At 33.9% G+C, this 17,753-nt stretch overlaps 1 protein-coding gene across 2 annotated transcripts in view; it reads left to right on the top strand.

Annotated features, from left to right (window-relative positions):
- The window catches only part of GDPD1 (glycerophosphodiester phosphodiesterase domain containing 1), a 41,312-nt gene extending 23,869 nt beyond the window's left edge, over positions 1–17,443 (top strand). For both annotated transcript variants that reach the window (XM_010951034.3, XM_074342709.1), the window contains exons 4-10: positions 585–630; positions 6,470–6,588; positions 7,105–7,194; positions 11,871–12,004; positions 14,260–14,319; positions 15,639–15,690; positions 16,104–17,443. In XM_010951034.3, coding sequence (XP_010949336.2) covers positions 585–630; positions 6,470–6,588; positions 7,105–7,194; positions 11,871–12,004; positions 14,260–14,319; positions 15,639–15,690; positions 16,104–16,226 — 624 coding nt within the window. In that variant the 3' untranslated portion in view covers positions 16,227–17,443. The remainder of the gene's footprint in view (positions 1–584; positions 631–6,469; positions 6,589–7,104; positions 7,195–11,870; positions 12,005–14,259; positions 14,320–15,638; positions 15,691–16,103) is intronic.
- The last annotated feature ends 310 nt before the right edge of the window (positions 17,444–17,753 follow it).

Below are 17,753 nucleotides of genomic sequence, written 5' to 3'. Positions count from 1 at the left end.
GAGGTGTGGGAATTGGGTGCTCAATTTAAAGTAAGAGTAGGTACACACTCCATAGACAGAGTGCGGGCCGTCTCCAAAGGGGAGAGGGCGAAAAAGGGCCCAGCTTGCTTTTTCAAAGTATTTAAAAGACTTCTAATATCTAATACTAGAAGAATTCCCATTTTGCCATACTTGTATTGGTCATTATAATTATACCTAAGAGTTCGTAATTTGCTGCATTAAATTTTAATCAGCATTTGCTTATTAGTGAATTTAAAGATTTTTCTTTATGATTGTTAGTCTTTTTTTTCATTTTTTTTCCTTTGAACTGTGTATTCTTGACATTTGTCTACTGAAATCTTTGTGTATTTATTATTGACAAATGGTTCATATTAAATAGCACAGATTTGTTTTCTTGTAGGTCATGAAAGTAAGTAATTATATGGCTAATTTGGAATTGGAGATGTTCTGCTAGAGTGCCCTATGTAAGCATTTATAGCATTTCATTCTTTTATTTTTCGAAGAAGCAGATCTTAATGTAGGACACTAAAAAATACTTTTTTTTTTTTTTGAGAGCTAACTTTTTTCAACCATATCTTTTAAAGGAACTCCCACCTTACCTTGGCAAACTGGATGTCTCATTTCAAAAAGGTAATCATTTATGTCTGCAGCTTAAACATTTACATTAAAGTATATTCATTTATGTTGAGAATTATATACATGCATATTCTCTTGTGATAATAAGTTCCAGCTAAAAGTATTGCCCTCAAAGGCTTTTCTCAGGCCTACAAATCTGAAATTTTTCTTTCTTTCTCTCTTTTTTTCTTTCATTCTCTCTTTCTTTCTTTCTTTCTTCTATTGAAATATAGTTGATTTACAGTATGTTGTGTTAGTGTCTGGTGTACAGCAAAGTGATTCAGTTATATATATCAAATCTGAAATCTTGATGGTCGACTGACTCTGAGATGGTGAGGCCCAAAGAATTAACTGGCTTATTCTATGTAAATTAACATACAGTTAATTTAAGCCTGAATATTAATTATAAGAAACCCAGATATTATTAGAGATACTTTGCACTTCTAAAGCTTCAAGTTCTAGAATATTACTACAACTTTTGGTAGATCATTCATCGTAAATAAAAAGAATAAATGGAAAGAAATTAAAGGGACACCTTTCAGATCCTTACTGATTCTATAATTTTTAAATTCAGTGTCACTTAGCTCCTCCATATTTTTAATTATTAGAGAGAATTCTATTATTCAAATAAACTATCCATTTCTTAATCATCTTCATTTTTTTAATCACCTGCATAGAAGTTTTTTTTTTCTTTTGAGGAAACGTTTCTCACAAAGAAACATGTCCATTGACCGAGTGTGTTAGTTATGTTAGAATGGAGCATGTTAGGATACGAAATACACCACCTCAAGATACAGGTGCTGAGCTCCCTCACCATCACAGCTCAGCTTCATGTATTGAATGATTCAGATGTAACTCAGTGTATATGCATGACCGGGACTTTGTGCTATACACCAGATATTGACACATTGTAACTGACTGTACTTCAATTAAAAAAAAAAATGTAACTCAGTAAAACTGTAAGATACTCGTGTTATGGTCTTTGGTATGACTTGTATAGTTGAAGCATTGGTTAAATGTCAAGGATCTATTGTATTGTACTAACTTTCAAAAAGAACTTTAACTGCTCTGTGAACTAAATTTAAAATTGGCCAGTATAACTTCTCCTTGATGGGGAAATTTTAGACAGCCAAATAAAAATTAGAAAACTGTGAATTAGCTATCTCTGTGGGATGTTTCTATCTGATGTTTGTTTGACTTTGCCTTCCAAGTAAGTATCATTAAGCTTTTGCTGATTTAGGAAACACTGTTTTCATTCTTATAATTAGTAGGATTATATTTGCAAAGCTATTCAATATTGGTGCCAACTATGGACTTGTGAAGGTTAAGAAAATATCATAAGTGAAGTTTTCCCTGTTTTTCCCTTAGTAGAGCAAAGCCAAAGCCTCACAAAGATTAAAAGATACTTTGAGAAAAAATATATTTTAATTTTTTTCCTGGTTTTATGCTTCCCTCATAAAGTCATGAAACTTTTGAATGTGAAGAAATGGTTGAGACCATCTAATCCTGTCTCCTCCTGTAATAGAAGGGAAACTGAATCTTAAAGGTGCAAATTAACTTAAGGTCATACAACAAGTAAACAGAGCTGGGATTTGGAACTAGACCTTCTCCTTACCAGGCCAGTACTCAGCCACTCCATACTGCTTCTCCATCTGAAGAATCTCTTCAAATCCCATAGCAGTAGCAGCGCAATGTACTCTCAAGTTTAGTAACTAACAATAATTAACTTTTCATTGATTTGTATTCAACACAGAGCATGATTAACTTAAAGACTATGCCTCAAATATGAAGCTTGCTGCATTTGAAACAGACTAAATATATATAACACTGTAAAAACTTGACTCAGATTATGCAGAAAGTTGTTCAGTTTTTTTTCTACCCTATTCCCCTGCTCAGAACTCTTGCTTTCTTTTATTTAAATACTGGAGAAAGAAAGAGGAAGACTATCAGCTGTCAGAGGAATACAAATTTCAGGCCTCTTTCTTTGTGGTTCAGAACTTTACTGGAGAGGAACTGTTTCCTTTTAAAAGGTGCTCTGATGTGCCACGGGCTATGTTAAAAAGTAAATGTAAAGAAGGAACATAAAAATGTGTTAACCGAAGTGTTTGTTAGTAACTATCCTGCTTACTTGAAAGCAGCTTTTTTTTTTTCATGGAAAATACATAATTTAGACGATCTAGAGTTGACTGCAATGATCAGTTTTCAAGTCCCAGCCTGCTCTAGAGCCACTTCACTTGTTCCATCATCCAACACATCGTATGGCATGCTCCATGCCTGGCATTCTTGTTTACTATTATCATCCTCTTTCCCTTTTGGTAGAGTCTCCCAGCTGGTTATTCTCTGCCTGAAACAATACTGGGGACAAACTTCTTTCTTCAACTCTTTTTCTACATTCTATGCTGGCTGAGTCCTCTAATTTAAATATATTCACATCCCCTTAACACACATTTTCTTCTTCCTTAGCACTTTTATTTCCTTGATTCCCCTACTGTTTGATGCAATCTTATTCTTATTTTGTGATGTGCCATTTTGCTGTTCCAAAGTTACTTTTGTCTGTTTGACCTTTTTCCAAATTGATCCTTGCCTACATCTGACTTGGGTGTGAATAGGTACTGCCCAGGGTTAATTCTTTTGACTGAAAAATTAATTTTTCCACACTTAATAACCTAACAATTTTTATTTGACTACAATACCATTGTCTGAATAGAGCTTTTTGTAATGATAGAAATATTCTAGTTTGCACTGTCTGATACAACAGCCAATAGCCACATGTGACAATTGAGCTCTTGAAATGTGGCTAGTGCACCTGAGTAACTGAATTTATTATCTAGGATTTGTTTTTGTTTTATTGGGGGGGGGGGGCAGTGGTTAGGTATATTTATTTATTTATTTAAGTGTAGAGGAGGTACTGGAATTGAACCCAGGACCTTGTGCATGCTCTGCATGCACTCTACCACTTGAGCTATACCCTCCCCCATAGAATTTTCTTTTTTTTAATTGTAGTTGATTTACAACATTGTGTTAGTTTCTGGTATACAGCATAGTGATTCAGTCATATATATATATATTCTTTTTCATAATAGGTTATTACAAGATATTGAATGTTGTTTCCTGTGCAATACATTAGGACCTTGTTATTTATCTGAATTTTTAATTTTATTTCATTTTAATTTAAATAGCCCTTTGCAGCCAGTGGCTACCATATTGGACTGTGCAGAACTAGAACATCATGTTCAAACTTTTTAGGTTATAACTAACAGAAACCAGTTTACATTAGCTTAAGGGGAAAAAAAAGACATTTATTTTATCATTAACTCTCTAGGATATGGTGGATCTAATATCAAACATTATTGGATCCATGTGTACAATAAAAGGACTCTTTGCTTTATTCCATGCATAGTTCTGCTTCTCTGGGGTCTTATTCTCTTTTACTGTAGATAGAGTTTGTCCATGTGACAGGAACATGATCACTGACAACTATAAATTCACATCCTGCTTGTGCTGACACCCCAGGGAAAGGAAAAGTTCCAGAGAAAGATGATGATTGGCACAGTTTGGGTCATGTGTCCATCTTGAAATACTCACTGTGGACAGAGACAGACTATTTGATTGGCCAGACTGAGGTCATATCCCTATTCATAAGAGTAAGTGAGGAGTGGGTCCTGTTTTTGACAGCCCAACCAGAACAATGTGGAATGAAGGAGATGCAGTTTTCCAAGGGAAAGAAGGATGCTGAGCAGGTAAAAATAATAGCTAACTTTTTATATATTAATATAATTAATTTTATAGTTCAATTCTGTAGTCTTTGATAAATCTAGACTCTTTCAGTTATAAGTACTAGAAATCCATCTCAAGATAGTTCAAGAAAGTTTATTAAAAAGAATGTATTCTCATAACTAAAAAGCCTGGAGGTTATATGCCTTCAGACATAACTTACTCCAGTTGCTCAAGCAATAATTGCTCTCTCTCTTAGCTCCGTTTTCTGGTTTTGCTTTCATCTATGTTAGCTTTGTTCCTAGGCACACTTTCTTCACATAAAGGTGGACCTCTGATAACATCAAAGGTACATGATCCATTCAGCTGAGGATTTGGGGAAGCCTCTCCTGTTGTCCATATTGTTATGTTTAAAAGGTCATGTGCTTTCTCTGTGGCCAGGGAGTCAAAGCCAATGATTGAGGGTTCCGTCAGAATGATCCAGAGCCCCATCTGAATTTCAAGGACTAGTAAAAAGGCAATAAGAATAGAATACAGAATACACAAAACAGTAACAGATTTTTCCTTTTTTTCTTTCCCCATTCACATGCTGCTTTTCACATGAGCCTTTATTATAAGACATTTTTTGGCATGGATATAATTTACTTTTTTAATACGCTCCTTTGTTTTGATTTGCCGTACAATAAGGATGAAATAAAGGATCTTTTGCCATTTTGTTATTCACAGATTAGTGGAAGTGAAGTTTCAGGTGGAAGGGGACATTTTATAATAGTTATATGGTGTATATATAGTGTATCATATAAATGATTAGAGGCAAAAAGAACCAAGGGAAGAATAAAGAAAATAACCCTCAGGAAATAAAAAGAATATTTAGAATCCTCTTCTAATTTTTTCATGACTCAATTTTCTTTGAATAACGGCACTGATTTAATTCTTCAATACATTACTGAATTAACATATATTTCCCTTGCCTGAATGTATTTTTCTCAGTCTTTGAAAAATTCAATGATACTATCATAGCAAAACTTTAGAAACAATCTTAGTGCCTACTAGTAGGAGCTAGGGGAGGAACAAATTTTTTTTCTTCTACCCTTTTAGGATCTCAGCTGGACTCTATAACAAAAGAGAGATTAACAGGAGAAAAACAGGAGTTTATTAATATGTATGTCTCATGGGAGAAACTCAGGGATGAATAACACAAAAGCATGGCTAGGCCTTGAGTTTATGTAGCATCTTAACAAAAACCAAAAAATTTTCAGAGCAGTGACAAGACAAAAGAAAGAGACTTGGGGTGTCTAGGTTGGCAAATTGTGGGAAGGTAAATATATGGGGGAGTAATGGAGGATAAAGGCTAGTCTGTAGTTTGTTATGTAGAGTCCTTTGGTGCTGATAAAGTTCTAGGGTTGTTGGCAATTAATTTTTGTACAGTTTAAGTCTCATTCTTAGGCAACTGGGGGAAGGGCAAAGAGCTTTTCTTGTATGTGCTTCTTCTTAATTATCTTCACTTCAAAATAATCCTTATACCAAAATAGCATATTTTAGAGTGGCAAACAGTGCTACCCTTCAAGGGGAAAGGTTAAATTAGAATAAATTGTTGTATAGCTACTCAGTGGAATATTTTAAAGCCTTTTAAAATAATAATTGTAGAAAAGATCAGTAGATCATCTCAAGGTCAATATCATGGTTAGGATACTATACTACAGTTTTGCAAGAGGTTACCGTTGGGGAATCTGGGTAAAAGCTGCACGGATCTCTGTATTATTTCTTATAACTGCATGTGAATCTACAGTTATCTCAAAACATTTAATGGAAAAAAATATTAATCATAGTTATAAATCTAACATATTAACATTCAATATTTATTTTTACTTATGTAAAAAGATCAGTTTAAAATCTGAAGGTACACTATATTATAACTGTATTAAATTATGCATAGGAAAAAAAGAATAGAGGAAATACACCAAATGGTCACAATGGTTATATCTAGGTTGTTGGATTTTAGATGATTTTTCTTTTCTTCTTTATACTTTTCATCATTTTGTAAATGTCTTATTATGACTACATACTGTAACTCTTCTAATCATCAAAAAAGTAAGAGTTCTACCTTTTAAAAATACATTTAAAAATCTTGCTTTCTCAGCATGCCAGTGTGAAGGAAAAGATAACCGAATTCCATTACTGAAGGAAGTTTTTGAGGCCTTTCCTAACACTCCTATTAACATCGATATCAAAGTCAACAACAATTTGCTGATTAAGAAGGTACCTAAGGCATTACCTACTCTAAGTGTGCTGCATCCGATTTCACAAACTAAATAAGGCTAGAGTAGGTGTCTGCATAGATTGATAATGTTCAAGGAAATGTGATACTCTGGGGATCAGTATTGTTTTAAATGCCGCCCTGGTAGCAGAGATCACTGTCAGAAAGCCTATTTTCAGAGTGACTTCTCATGTCTCAGTCATGGATAAAAGTGAGCTCATATGAGCCAACTGTTCTGGCATTTATATGATTAACTTGTTCTAGTTTAACTTGTTTCATTTGTACTTTGTGTATGTTAAATTACTAAAGAGTTGTGTTCTACTAGATAAGCCATATAATGGTAAAAAAGTAATTTCCTCTTATATTTTTAAAAAACAATCTGAATTAATATATCAGTCCTTCCAAAATTTTATACTATGCACTGGCAGATAGTCAACTGTAATCCATTTTTTAAGTGAAGTCATGTAGATGGATTTACAAATAGGCACATGCATAAAATTTTGAATTTTCACATGTAGGTTTCAGAGTTGGTGAAGGAATACAGACGGGAACATATAACAGTGTGGGGTAATGCCAGTTATGAAATTGTAGAAAAGTGCTACAAAGAGGTAAGCTTCAAAAATGATACAGAACGATCTATCTTTGTTGTTGTTGTAGACCTATAAATGTTAAGTAATTACAGTAGTAATTTTTAAAAATTATCTTATTTCATAGCCTTGATACAAAGTCAGATGGTACTGGACGGAAGCAACTAACTACAAGTTTACTACTAGAGATAATAAATATATAGATAATGGATTCAATACAGATAACCGACCTTGCAATTTAAGTTCAATATAATTTGACTGGCTCACAGAATTATTATCTCCACATGATAATATTTACCAACATTTTATTACATTTTATTATGTATATTGTAAAAGAAAGTATGATTTCTTTCTTTTAATGTCTGTTTTATGTTGGGTAATCAAAAATTTTTGTGTGTAATTTCGAATTAAGGAAAGTATTTAGTCCTTCGGCTCTACAGCTCAAGTTTTTCTTTACCCTACCTCCCAAACAGAATTAATCAAATTAAGTAGGATCATGATTATGAGGTAGTATATAAAAGTAAGGCCATCCACTCACTGAAATTTTTCTGTTTGAAGAAAATGTATCTATAAAAAATTAATTTGATATATTCTAAAATGGTATGCTAAACCTCTATAAACAGACTTAACTATGTAGTCAGCTAAGAGTATTTGAAATTCAGAGTTTTAAAAAATTTTAAACAATGAAGACTCTTTCAGAATACAAGTGATAGCGCAGAAGGAATATCGTGACTCAAGTAGCAACTCTAAAATATAAGTAATTCTTTTGGGAAGGGCTTCCTTCCTAGAAAAGAAGGCTAAAACAGATCCAAGATCAGCACCGTTACAATTAAAAGTACAATTAAAAGTGATGAGGTCCTGGGGGAGGGTATAGCTCAAGTGGTAGAGTGCATGCTTAGTGTGCACAAGGTCCTAGGTTCAATCCCCAGTACCTCCTCTAAAACTAAGTAAAGAGATAAACCTAATTACCTCCCTCCCCTAAGAAAAATAAATACATTTTAAAAAAAAATAATGAGGTCCTTATTAAGGCAAGTAAGTTTTATTTATGTGCAACAAGCTCTGTGAGATCCCGAGGTATCTGTGTACAAAAGGAGAGAGCAGAATAACCAATGGACTGAGTGGCTTCAGAACCCCAAGAATTTAAGACTTCCATAACTAATTGATACTATTTTCACATGTCATTAAAAGGGAGGTCATATACTGGAAGCTTCACAACCTGCTGATCTTTTTACATCATTCAGTTTTTTTTCCCCAAATTAAAAAATAATGATAATAGCAAATACTACGGAAGATGAAGAGGAACTGGATCTCTCCCACATTGCTGGTGGGAATGGAGAATAGTGCAGCCACTCTCTCAATTAGTTGGATAGTTCCCTACGAAAACTGAACATACACTTACCATGTTAACCAGTGGTCTTCCTCTTGGGCGTTTATTTCAGAAAAATGAAAACTATGTACAGAAAAACCTGTACGTGAATGTTTATAGCAGCTTTATTCATAATACCAAAATACTGGAAGTGACCCAGATGCCCTCCAGTGGTACATTGCTGAACAAACTGATACATCCATACGATGCAATACTGTTCCGCCATAAAAGGGAATGAACTGTTGATAACTGCAACAGCCTGATGGTCCTTGAAGACGTTTTGCTTAGTGAAAAGAATTAACCTCAAATGGCTATATAATTCCATGTATATAACATCCTCATAACTATAGACATGAAGAGCAGATTACTGGCTTCCAGGTGACAGGGACTGGGTGTGGGATAGAGAGTGGATGCAAATACAAAAGAGATAGCAGGAGGGAGTTTTGGTTTGGTGATGGACAGTTCTGTATCCTGACTGTGGTGGTGTTTACACAGATCTATACATGGGTTAGAATTGCATTGAACTCTACACATGCACAAATAGATGCAGGTTTTAAAAATGGTGAAAACTGAGTAAGGTCTACAGTCTAATTAACAGTAATACAGTGTCAATTTCTGGTTTGATATATCTGGTTCCATCACATGTCACCATTTGGGGCAGCTGGTTAAGGGTATACAGGACTCTATTTTTACAACCTCCTGTGAATCTATAATTATTTCAAAATAAAAAGTTCACTTTTGGCCCAGAATCACAGAAGTTTCCCCTTGATTCACATATCTTTCTAGAAGCCTCTGGCTTTCTATCATTTTAGAATTTAAAAACTCCAAAATTTTCAGCAGTAATTTTCAAACACCATACTAAGAATGTCTCAATAATAATTGTCACTCATATTAAGAACATGCTGTGTAATTGTCATACAGCTTTTACAATTCTCAAAGTATGATTTATAATAGCTTCACATTAGCCCTTTAATTCCCAGATGCTAGAGACTTAAAATATAAAAATAAAGGAATGCAGGGGACACAGAAGTGATGGGAAAACATGTGGCACTTACTCACATTTAGTGACTTTTTATTCACTCATACTTAATGCAGTGGTTCTTAACCTTGACTGCATGTTGGAATTACCTGAATAATTTCAAAGAATACTAGTGCCTGGGTCCCATCCTGGATGTTCTAATTTAAAAGATATGAGGGTATTATTTTCCATAGTGGCTGCACCAATTTGCATTCCCATCAGCAGTGTACAGGGTTCCCTTTTCTCCACATCCTTGCCAACATTTATTTGTGTTCTTTTTGATGATGGCCATTCTAACAGGTGTGAGATGATGTCTCATTGTGATTTTGATTTGCATTTCCCTGATATTAGTGATACTGAGCAACTTTTCACATTCCTCTTGCCATCTGCATTTCCTCTTTTGGAAAAGCGTCTATTCAATTCTTCTGCCCATATTTTAAATGGGTTGGTTGGTTGTTTCCTTTTTAATTGAAGTTCAGTTTATTTAAAATGTTGTATTAGTTTCTGGTGTACAGCATGGATGGACTTGGAGGGCATTGTGCTAAGTGAAATAAGTCAGACAGAGAAAGACAGATACTATAAGGTATCACTTATATGTGGGATCTAAAAAAATACAACAAACTAGTGAATATAACAGAAAAGAAACAGACTCACAGATACAGAGAAGGAACTTAGTGGTTACCAGTGGGGAGAGGGAAGGGGGAGGGGCAAGATGGAGGTGGAGGGTTAAGAGGTACAAGCTATCAAGTATAAAATAAGCTACAGGGATGTAATGTTCAACATGGGAAATATAGCCAATATCTTATAATAACTATAAGTGGAGTATAACCTTTAAAAATTGTGAATTATTACATTGTATACCTGTAACATATAATATTTTACATGAACTTATATTTCAATTTAAAAATATGATATTAGAAAATAAATGCATAAATAAATAAATAAATTTAGAAAATAAAAGATACGGGGGCTGCCAGTTGTTATGCCAGTGGTACACCAGCATACTGCTCCCAGCCCTCTCCCACCAGCAAGCAGCCTTGCATGGCTCTCCAGAAGTACCAGTTACTATTTTTAGTTCTCTGATTCCAAAGTTGCATAAACTTTGAAGTCAACCCCTAGGCCTCTTTCCTCGCATGGGCTCTGTTAGTGTATGAATTTGCAGAAATCGAAGTTTTTTCAGGGACTTGTGTGTTGTGTTGCAGCTAAAACATCTGTAAGCTGAAAATATTACAAAGCAGCATGTGAACACAGGAGCAAAAGAAATCCTCAAATTTACTTTAAATACAGGAATGATTCAGAGCTAATATTTAAATAAATCATGTTTTTGCATAATTTTTCAATGTATTACTGTTGCACAGAAAAATTCAAATTTATCACAATTTTTATTTGTTTTAAAGACAAATATAGGAGGAGCTAGGGGTGGGAAGTATGGAGAGCTGTTTAATGGGTATAGAGTTTCAGTTTTGCAAGATGAAAAGAGTTCATATACGTATGAAGTTTACATTCTAAGGGTTTGGGGACCTTGATGAAGATATTTACTTTATATATATATGTGTATATATATATATATATATATATATATATATATATATATATATATATATATATATATATATTTTTTTTTTTTTTTTTTTTTGGAGAGGGGAGGCAATTAGATTTAGTTATTTTTAATGGAGATACTGGGGATTGAACCTAGGACCTTGTGCATGCTAAGCACGTGCTGTACCACTGCACTATCCTCTTTCCCCTGAACACATTTTTTAATAGAAACTTAAAATGGTGGTTAGATTCTTGGGCTAGTTTACAAAATCCTATTTATATTTGAAAATATGTATGTGTAGTGGAAAGATGACATATTTGTGACAGTTTTAATATGTATCTATAGATATTAATGTCTATATCATATTCTATTTAAAAACATGTAACTCTTCATAGTTACTGGATATATATAATGTTATCGAATATTTCACATCTTAGTTTCTTTATCTTGTTCCATTAAATTTGGTGTATTTAATCTTGGATGATAAGGACTAGCACCTGCAGACTAAAGAGGTGTTGCAGAAGCACAGATTAGGGCATAAAGAAACTTGGGTGTCATCAGTTAACACTATAGGGCTCCAAGATAGACCCTGACCCACTGGTCAAGGGCTAGTCATTTCTAAGTGTAGTGTGTGTGGAAATGGATGTTGATAATTCAGGAAGTGCTTTTAACAGATGTCAAGATACAGTCTTGGGAAATTTTGAAGTTTGTGAAATAATCCTCTTTATCTGAATAGTTATAAAGTAACATATAATATTGTTTCTGTCTTTTAGAACTCAGATATTCCTATACTCTTCAGTTTACAACGTGTTCTGCTCATTCTTGGTCTGTTCTTCACTGGCCTCTTGCCCTTTGTGCCCATTCGAGAACAGTTTTTTGAAATCCCAATGCCTTCTATCATTTTAAAGTAAGTAGTTACCCTGTTTTCATCGATTATCAATTACAGGAGAACTAAGATGAAGGCTCATTAATTTCAATATCAGTGATGAAGAATAGATTATTGTAGTTGTTTCCATATTTGATTAGCTAACCTATATTAACAATGCTTTTAATAAAATTAAGATACATTCTTTAAAATGAATAATAAAAGATTATAAGTATTTAATCTGGACCAGTTTCAGGTCACAATGACTTTGATGCCCATGTGCTCAGAAGTCAGGTGAAGAGAACTGAGCTTAATTATTGAAACTTAATAATTCTATCACTCTAACGTCTAATAGCAATTTCCCTCCAACTTCCCTTACTTCTTTCTACTTCATTGACAACTATACCCAGCTGAAATTCCATTAAACTCCAAATTCACTACTAGTATCAATACAGTCAGGAAGAAAAACCACCACCACCACCACCAGAACAACCACCCCTAAAACCCTCAAGGATAGAGTTAGTTTATGTAAGATACTTCCATATTTATGTAATTTCTCTACTGGGTGCAGAGCCTTGCTTTTCCAACACTAATATGCTAAAAAGATAAAAACATATAAAACACTTAGAATTGCCTGGCAAATAATAAGCACTCAGTAAATGATAGCTTTTATTGTTAAATTATCTTTTTTTTTCATTTCATACCCTTCTGTACTATTTATTTTTATCGTTATTATTAGAGAAAGAACTTCATCTCCCAAAGCTGCACCCTTCGAATGTCCTTTCTAATTGTAAATTTCTAATAATAACTGAGTCATAACAAAGGGATTCAAAGCTTGTGGGGAGATCATTTAAGTGTGATTTCACCTGCATGAAAACTTTTTTCATACCCACAGAACTGTAAAAAATCAAACCGAACATTAGTGCAGCAGTCATTAGAAAATATTGTTAAGAGAAACAGTTTGGTCCATATGCTTGTACTCAGCAACTTTGTTTCATGCTTGTCTTCCAATCTGAGTTTCTTAGTGATGAGCATGTTTGTCTTATCTTATTCGCAATTATATTTATTAGCAGTCTTTGTAACTGTTTCCCAGACAAAACAGCAGAAATCACTTCTTGTCTACAAATAAATCATTTTCATTTGCTAGATTTGAATAATTCCTAACCATTTATTCCTAAAGTACTTAGCTTTCCTCTGGCCTGGAATGGACTAGATCATCTCCATGTGTTCCTTTTAGAAGCAAATATTATTAAAATACAGACATGTAGACAAACTTCATAGAATTTATTTTTTATATAAAAAAAGTGATGGTGGATTAAGACAGATAAAATATTATGTGTTTGTATGTTTTAACTTTTTAATGAAAGACAATAGATACTTCTTAAGACAACATAATACCTTGTGTTTATTGAGGTAATTAGTATTTTGAGATATTAAATCCCTGAGATTCCTGAAATTCCAATCAGGACTTTCTACCTGGGCTAAAGTTGGGAGGAAAAGGAGTTCATTTAGAGAGCTTCAGATAAAAAACTGAATTCAGAGAAAAAATGAATTTAAGTGTGGAGACTCAGAGTTACCTTAAACGTGTAAATGAGAGGAGTTAGAAAGGAAATAAGAGTGAAGATTTGGGGAGAATGAAAGTCATTGTGTTCTGTTAAACTTAGAAAGAAGCTGAGGAATTGTCATAGTAGGGAGATTGACTTCTCAGAGATTTCCTCTGGGAAAAACCCCAAATCAATGACACATTGCTGCTCTAGGCATCAAAGAGATTGAAGAAGGAACTCAGCAAAGGTCTAAAAGTCAAGTATGCTCTCTTTCAGTAGGAAAGATAACTAAAAAGGACAGTCTTGGTTTTCAAATACTGAAAGGGAAAGAGGGAAAAAAAATGGCTTTAGGTATTTTAGTCTCATTTTCACCCCAACTATCTTTCAATTCATAGTAAAGTGTAGTTGTATGTTTAAATCTGCTATATACAAAATTACAACAGGCAAAGCAAGAGATAGAGGCTTCACCAAAAATGAGATGAGACATGAGTTCTGGGCACCCAAGGTCTCTGGAAAGATAATTTTTTTTTTCTGGAAAGATAACTTTTTAATTTTGGCCTTTGAATAGTGGTGGCTAAAAAGTTAGCTTGAAATCAGTGAAATTAGAGAATCCAAATGGGCTTTGTTTTAATTTGTTTTTGTCCTTTTCCAAATATTTTTTGACCATATATGAAGTGCAAGCAAGGCACTGTTTTTGTTTTTGAACTTGCTTTATTTTATTACACTAATGATTTAAATTTTATTTTGCCTCAGGTTAAAAGAACCGCACACCATGTCCAGAAGTCAAAGGTTTCTCATCTGGCTTTCTGATATGTAAGAATTTTAGTTTCTTCATGTACAAGTTACTGTTTTAGCTCTACCTATTAAGTACTATGCGTATAATTTAAAGCAAACTTTCTACGTGTAATTTGCAACAAGGACAAGTTGAATACCTACTATACAAATGGATGTGTAGGAATCATTTAGGACTAGCTTAATTACTAGTCACAAACCTTAGGAGGAATCGAGAGAGAGAATCTCATCAAACTCAGGAGAAACTGAGCACCACCCACCCAAAGCTAAGCGGTTTACTTGGGGTTAGTAGCAAAGCCAGAATATGTCCCCATTCCCTTGTGCTTACTCATGTTTCCACTAGGCTGCAGTCAAAACCATGGTGAAAAGAAGTGTGCACAGCAATGCAAATATATGTAAGAGTATATATTGACTAATGGCACATTTCTCAGAAAAATCTGCACTGAGACTTAATAGCAGAAAGGAGGCACTACCTGTGGGGTGGGCATCTACTTTAAAGAAAATGCCTTAAATTCTAAGACATGTTGAGTTTAATTTTAGGTAAAACCCACAAAGTTACTGTGCTATACTTTGCTTTAAAATGGAACCTTGAATGCTTAAATAACAGTTATAAAATACAACCTTTTATTATTTACCTCCTCTTTCATAGATAACTAGTTTTATCTTTTCTCTGCCACGGGATTTATTCCTTTTGGCTTTACTCCTGATTTAATTTCTAGTTTTTAAGGATGCATTTCTAATTGGTGTTAAATGCATGACTTTTAGTTTTTGTTATTGAATCATTCTAATAGACATAAACAGAATAGAAATAATATGTATAACTTTCCAGTACAGTAAGTTCCCTTCTTGCTCAAGTGATGTGTATTCTAAAAGTTCACTTTTAAGTTAGTTATTTGGAACTAGAAAGAAAAATGCTTTTTTTCCCTCTATATAAGATAGTGTAATTAACAGACATTAGGTTTCTAAGCTCACAAAAGACTAATTTATTTTATAAGTGGACTGTGATATGATATGATGGACTTGACCCAAGCTCACTGCCTTATTTTAACCTGGGAAGTTAGGAACACCGACTTCCCAGTTCTTTCTCACTCTCACTGTGGCACCAGCAGGGAAAGCGAGGGAGCCTCTTCTCCACTGAGCTGCTTCAATGAATGTGGGTCTCCCGGGGCGCTAAGGGCAGCAAGGAGTAGAAAGGAGATCCAGTAGTTAAGACAGAACTGCATCCACAGCAGCTGTTACTACTCGAGAACTCCAAATTAACTAAATTAGAACTAAGGACTAATTTGAGTCCTTCCTTAGAGCTAAGGATTACCTAAATCTGTTCTGCTTTTCTTTTCTAGTTTACTAATGAGAAAAGCTTTGTTCAACCACCTCACTGCCCGAGGCATTCAGGTAAGTTTGGAATGATGCGTTTTAGAAACAGGGTAGTTGACCAGTTTAACACAAGTTTAAGGGGCAGGAACATTTAACTGACTTAATTTGGTCCCGACTCTGCTGCTGCTGCTTTGCTGGTTTGCAGATGAAGCCCGTAAGCTCGTCCTTACAGTTAACAAGAAAGTACTGGCATTTCAGTAGCTCGAGTCCATTTCTGTAGGTGAGAAGGGCTGAAGCCGGAGGAATGGGACAGTCTATATTTAATGAACAAAGTGGACTTTTTTTAAAAAAGAGTTCAATGATTCTTAAAATTGCAGGTTGTTAAAAGGGTAATTCTAAATATGCTGAGATTGGAGTACGTACATACTACCATAAAAATAATTTTCTATTTTAACATTTCTTATCATATTTCTCATGTTTCTGATTTTCAGGTGTATGTTTGGGTATTAAATGAAGAGCAAGAATACAAAAGAGCTTTTGATTTGGGAGCAACTGGAGTGATGACAGACTATCCAACAAAACTTAAGGATTTTTTACATAATTTTTCAGAATAGAAAAGGGGGTACTCAGAAACATTCAAAGAAAACATGAAAAGCCCTAAGGAAAAAAAATTTTTTCACCATTTCCCTAAGCCATTTCCAAGAATGGTAAAAGGTTTAATCAGTTAAGTTTTTATTACCTCATTTTTAAGCCTGTCTGAGAATGTAGAAACTATATATTGTATATTTATTTTAAACAATATTGCATATTTTACATTTGTAAATTGTTTAGAAAGATAATTGGTTATGCGATGTATGTAGACGATTAGTGATCAAGATTTCTGTATATGAGGCAGTATTCTACTATTATAAGTAATTCTGCAATCAAAGACTATGGGGTAAATTTGACATTAGCCTTCACTAGAATAAGATCAACTAATTAGTAAAACAATTGTTGAAGGCCGTTACAGCTATCTGAGTCACCTTGTTATCTCCAGGCACATCTCAGTTAAAGGAGAAAAAGACAGTGGAAGGAGAGCTTGGAAATCAGTGATATAATTATCTGACAAGCTGCACATTGTTAACAGAAGGCAGACTCAAAAGGAATAACTGAAACTTTATTACATGATTAGAAATAAAATGTTTCAGTTTCTTGAATTCAGTTTCTTCATTTCTGTCGTTAATAGGGACCTTGTATTTAGAATCATTTTCAGGTGTGTAATAATGCTACCATGTGTTTTGTGTGTGTGTGAACATTAAAATTGAACTTAATGATTGTAAATTAAAACAAAATGCAAATAGTCACACTTTTGTTTATTTTTCTTTATTCTCAAGAAATGTAGGTTTTCCATTTTTGCCAGTGACTAACTGGGCCTACATCTAGATTTTACGTAACGTCTTGAATCCTAATAATAACATGAAATTGCCGAAAGTGAGTATCGTTGTTTTTAATACTTACAGTATAAACCAGCTCCTCTTGACCTTTTAAGAATTTATCCTTCTGAGTATTAAGTGGAACCAGAATTTCCCAAAGCATTAGGCCTCACTTTCTCAGCTCTTCTGATGTGACTTCATGTAAACCTGTTTATAATCTTTTTGACTTATTTTCATTATCACTTTGGGAGGTGAATATAATCTGGAGTAATAAACATCTTTTACTTAGATTACATCTCTCATTTGGAGTTTGCCAGCTGTGAGCTACGAAGGGTGATCATACTCTCCCACCTGTCCCTGGGTGACATAAATAACTTTGTTTGTTTGTTTAAACTGCAATAAAGTTTTCAAGAACAAGAGGATTCCCCACTGTCTTTTTTTTACAGTTGTAATTCCAAATATGCTTTATGAATTTTTTTTTTGCAGAATTTAATGAGGTGGTGAATTGACCATATGAATAAACGTACCTGAGACTTCTCTCTAGTATAAGGAAAATAAAATATGGAAAAATATTTATGGTAAAGAAATTGCTTTTTGGCATTTTAATAAATAACTTGGGCAGGTAATCCATTAAAATTTGTCATTTTCACTTTCACTTGTAGTAACTTATGATTATAATTGCTAGAGATCACTTTGATCATCTTTGATGTTATTCTTTTTCCTATTTCT

This window comes from Camelus bactrianus, chromosome 16 (genome assembly GCF_048773025.1).
Source record: "Camelus bactrianus isolate YW-2024 breed Bactrian camel chromosome 16, ASM4877302v1, whole genome shotgun sequence".
NCBI lineage: Eukaryota > Metazoa > Chordata > Mammalia > Artiodactyla > Camelidae > Camelus > Camelus bactrianus.
The sequence above is the reverse complement of the archived record's forward strand: the minus strand, read 5'-3'. Positions and strand labels throughout refer to the sequence as shown.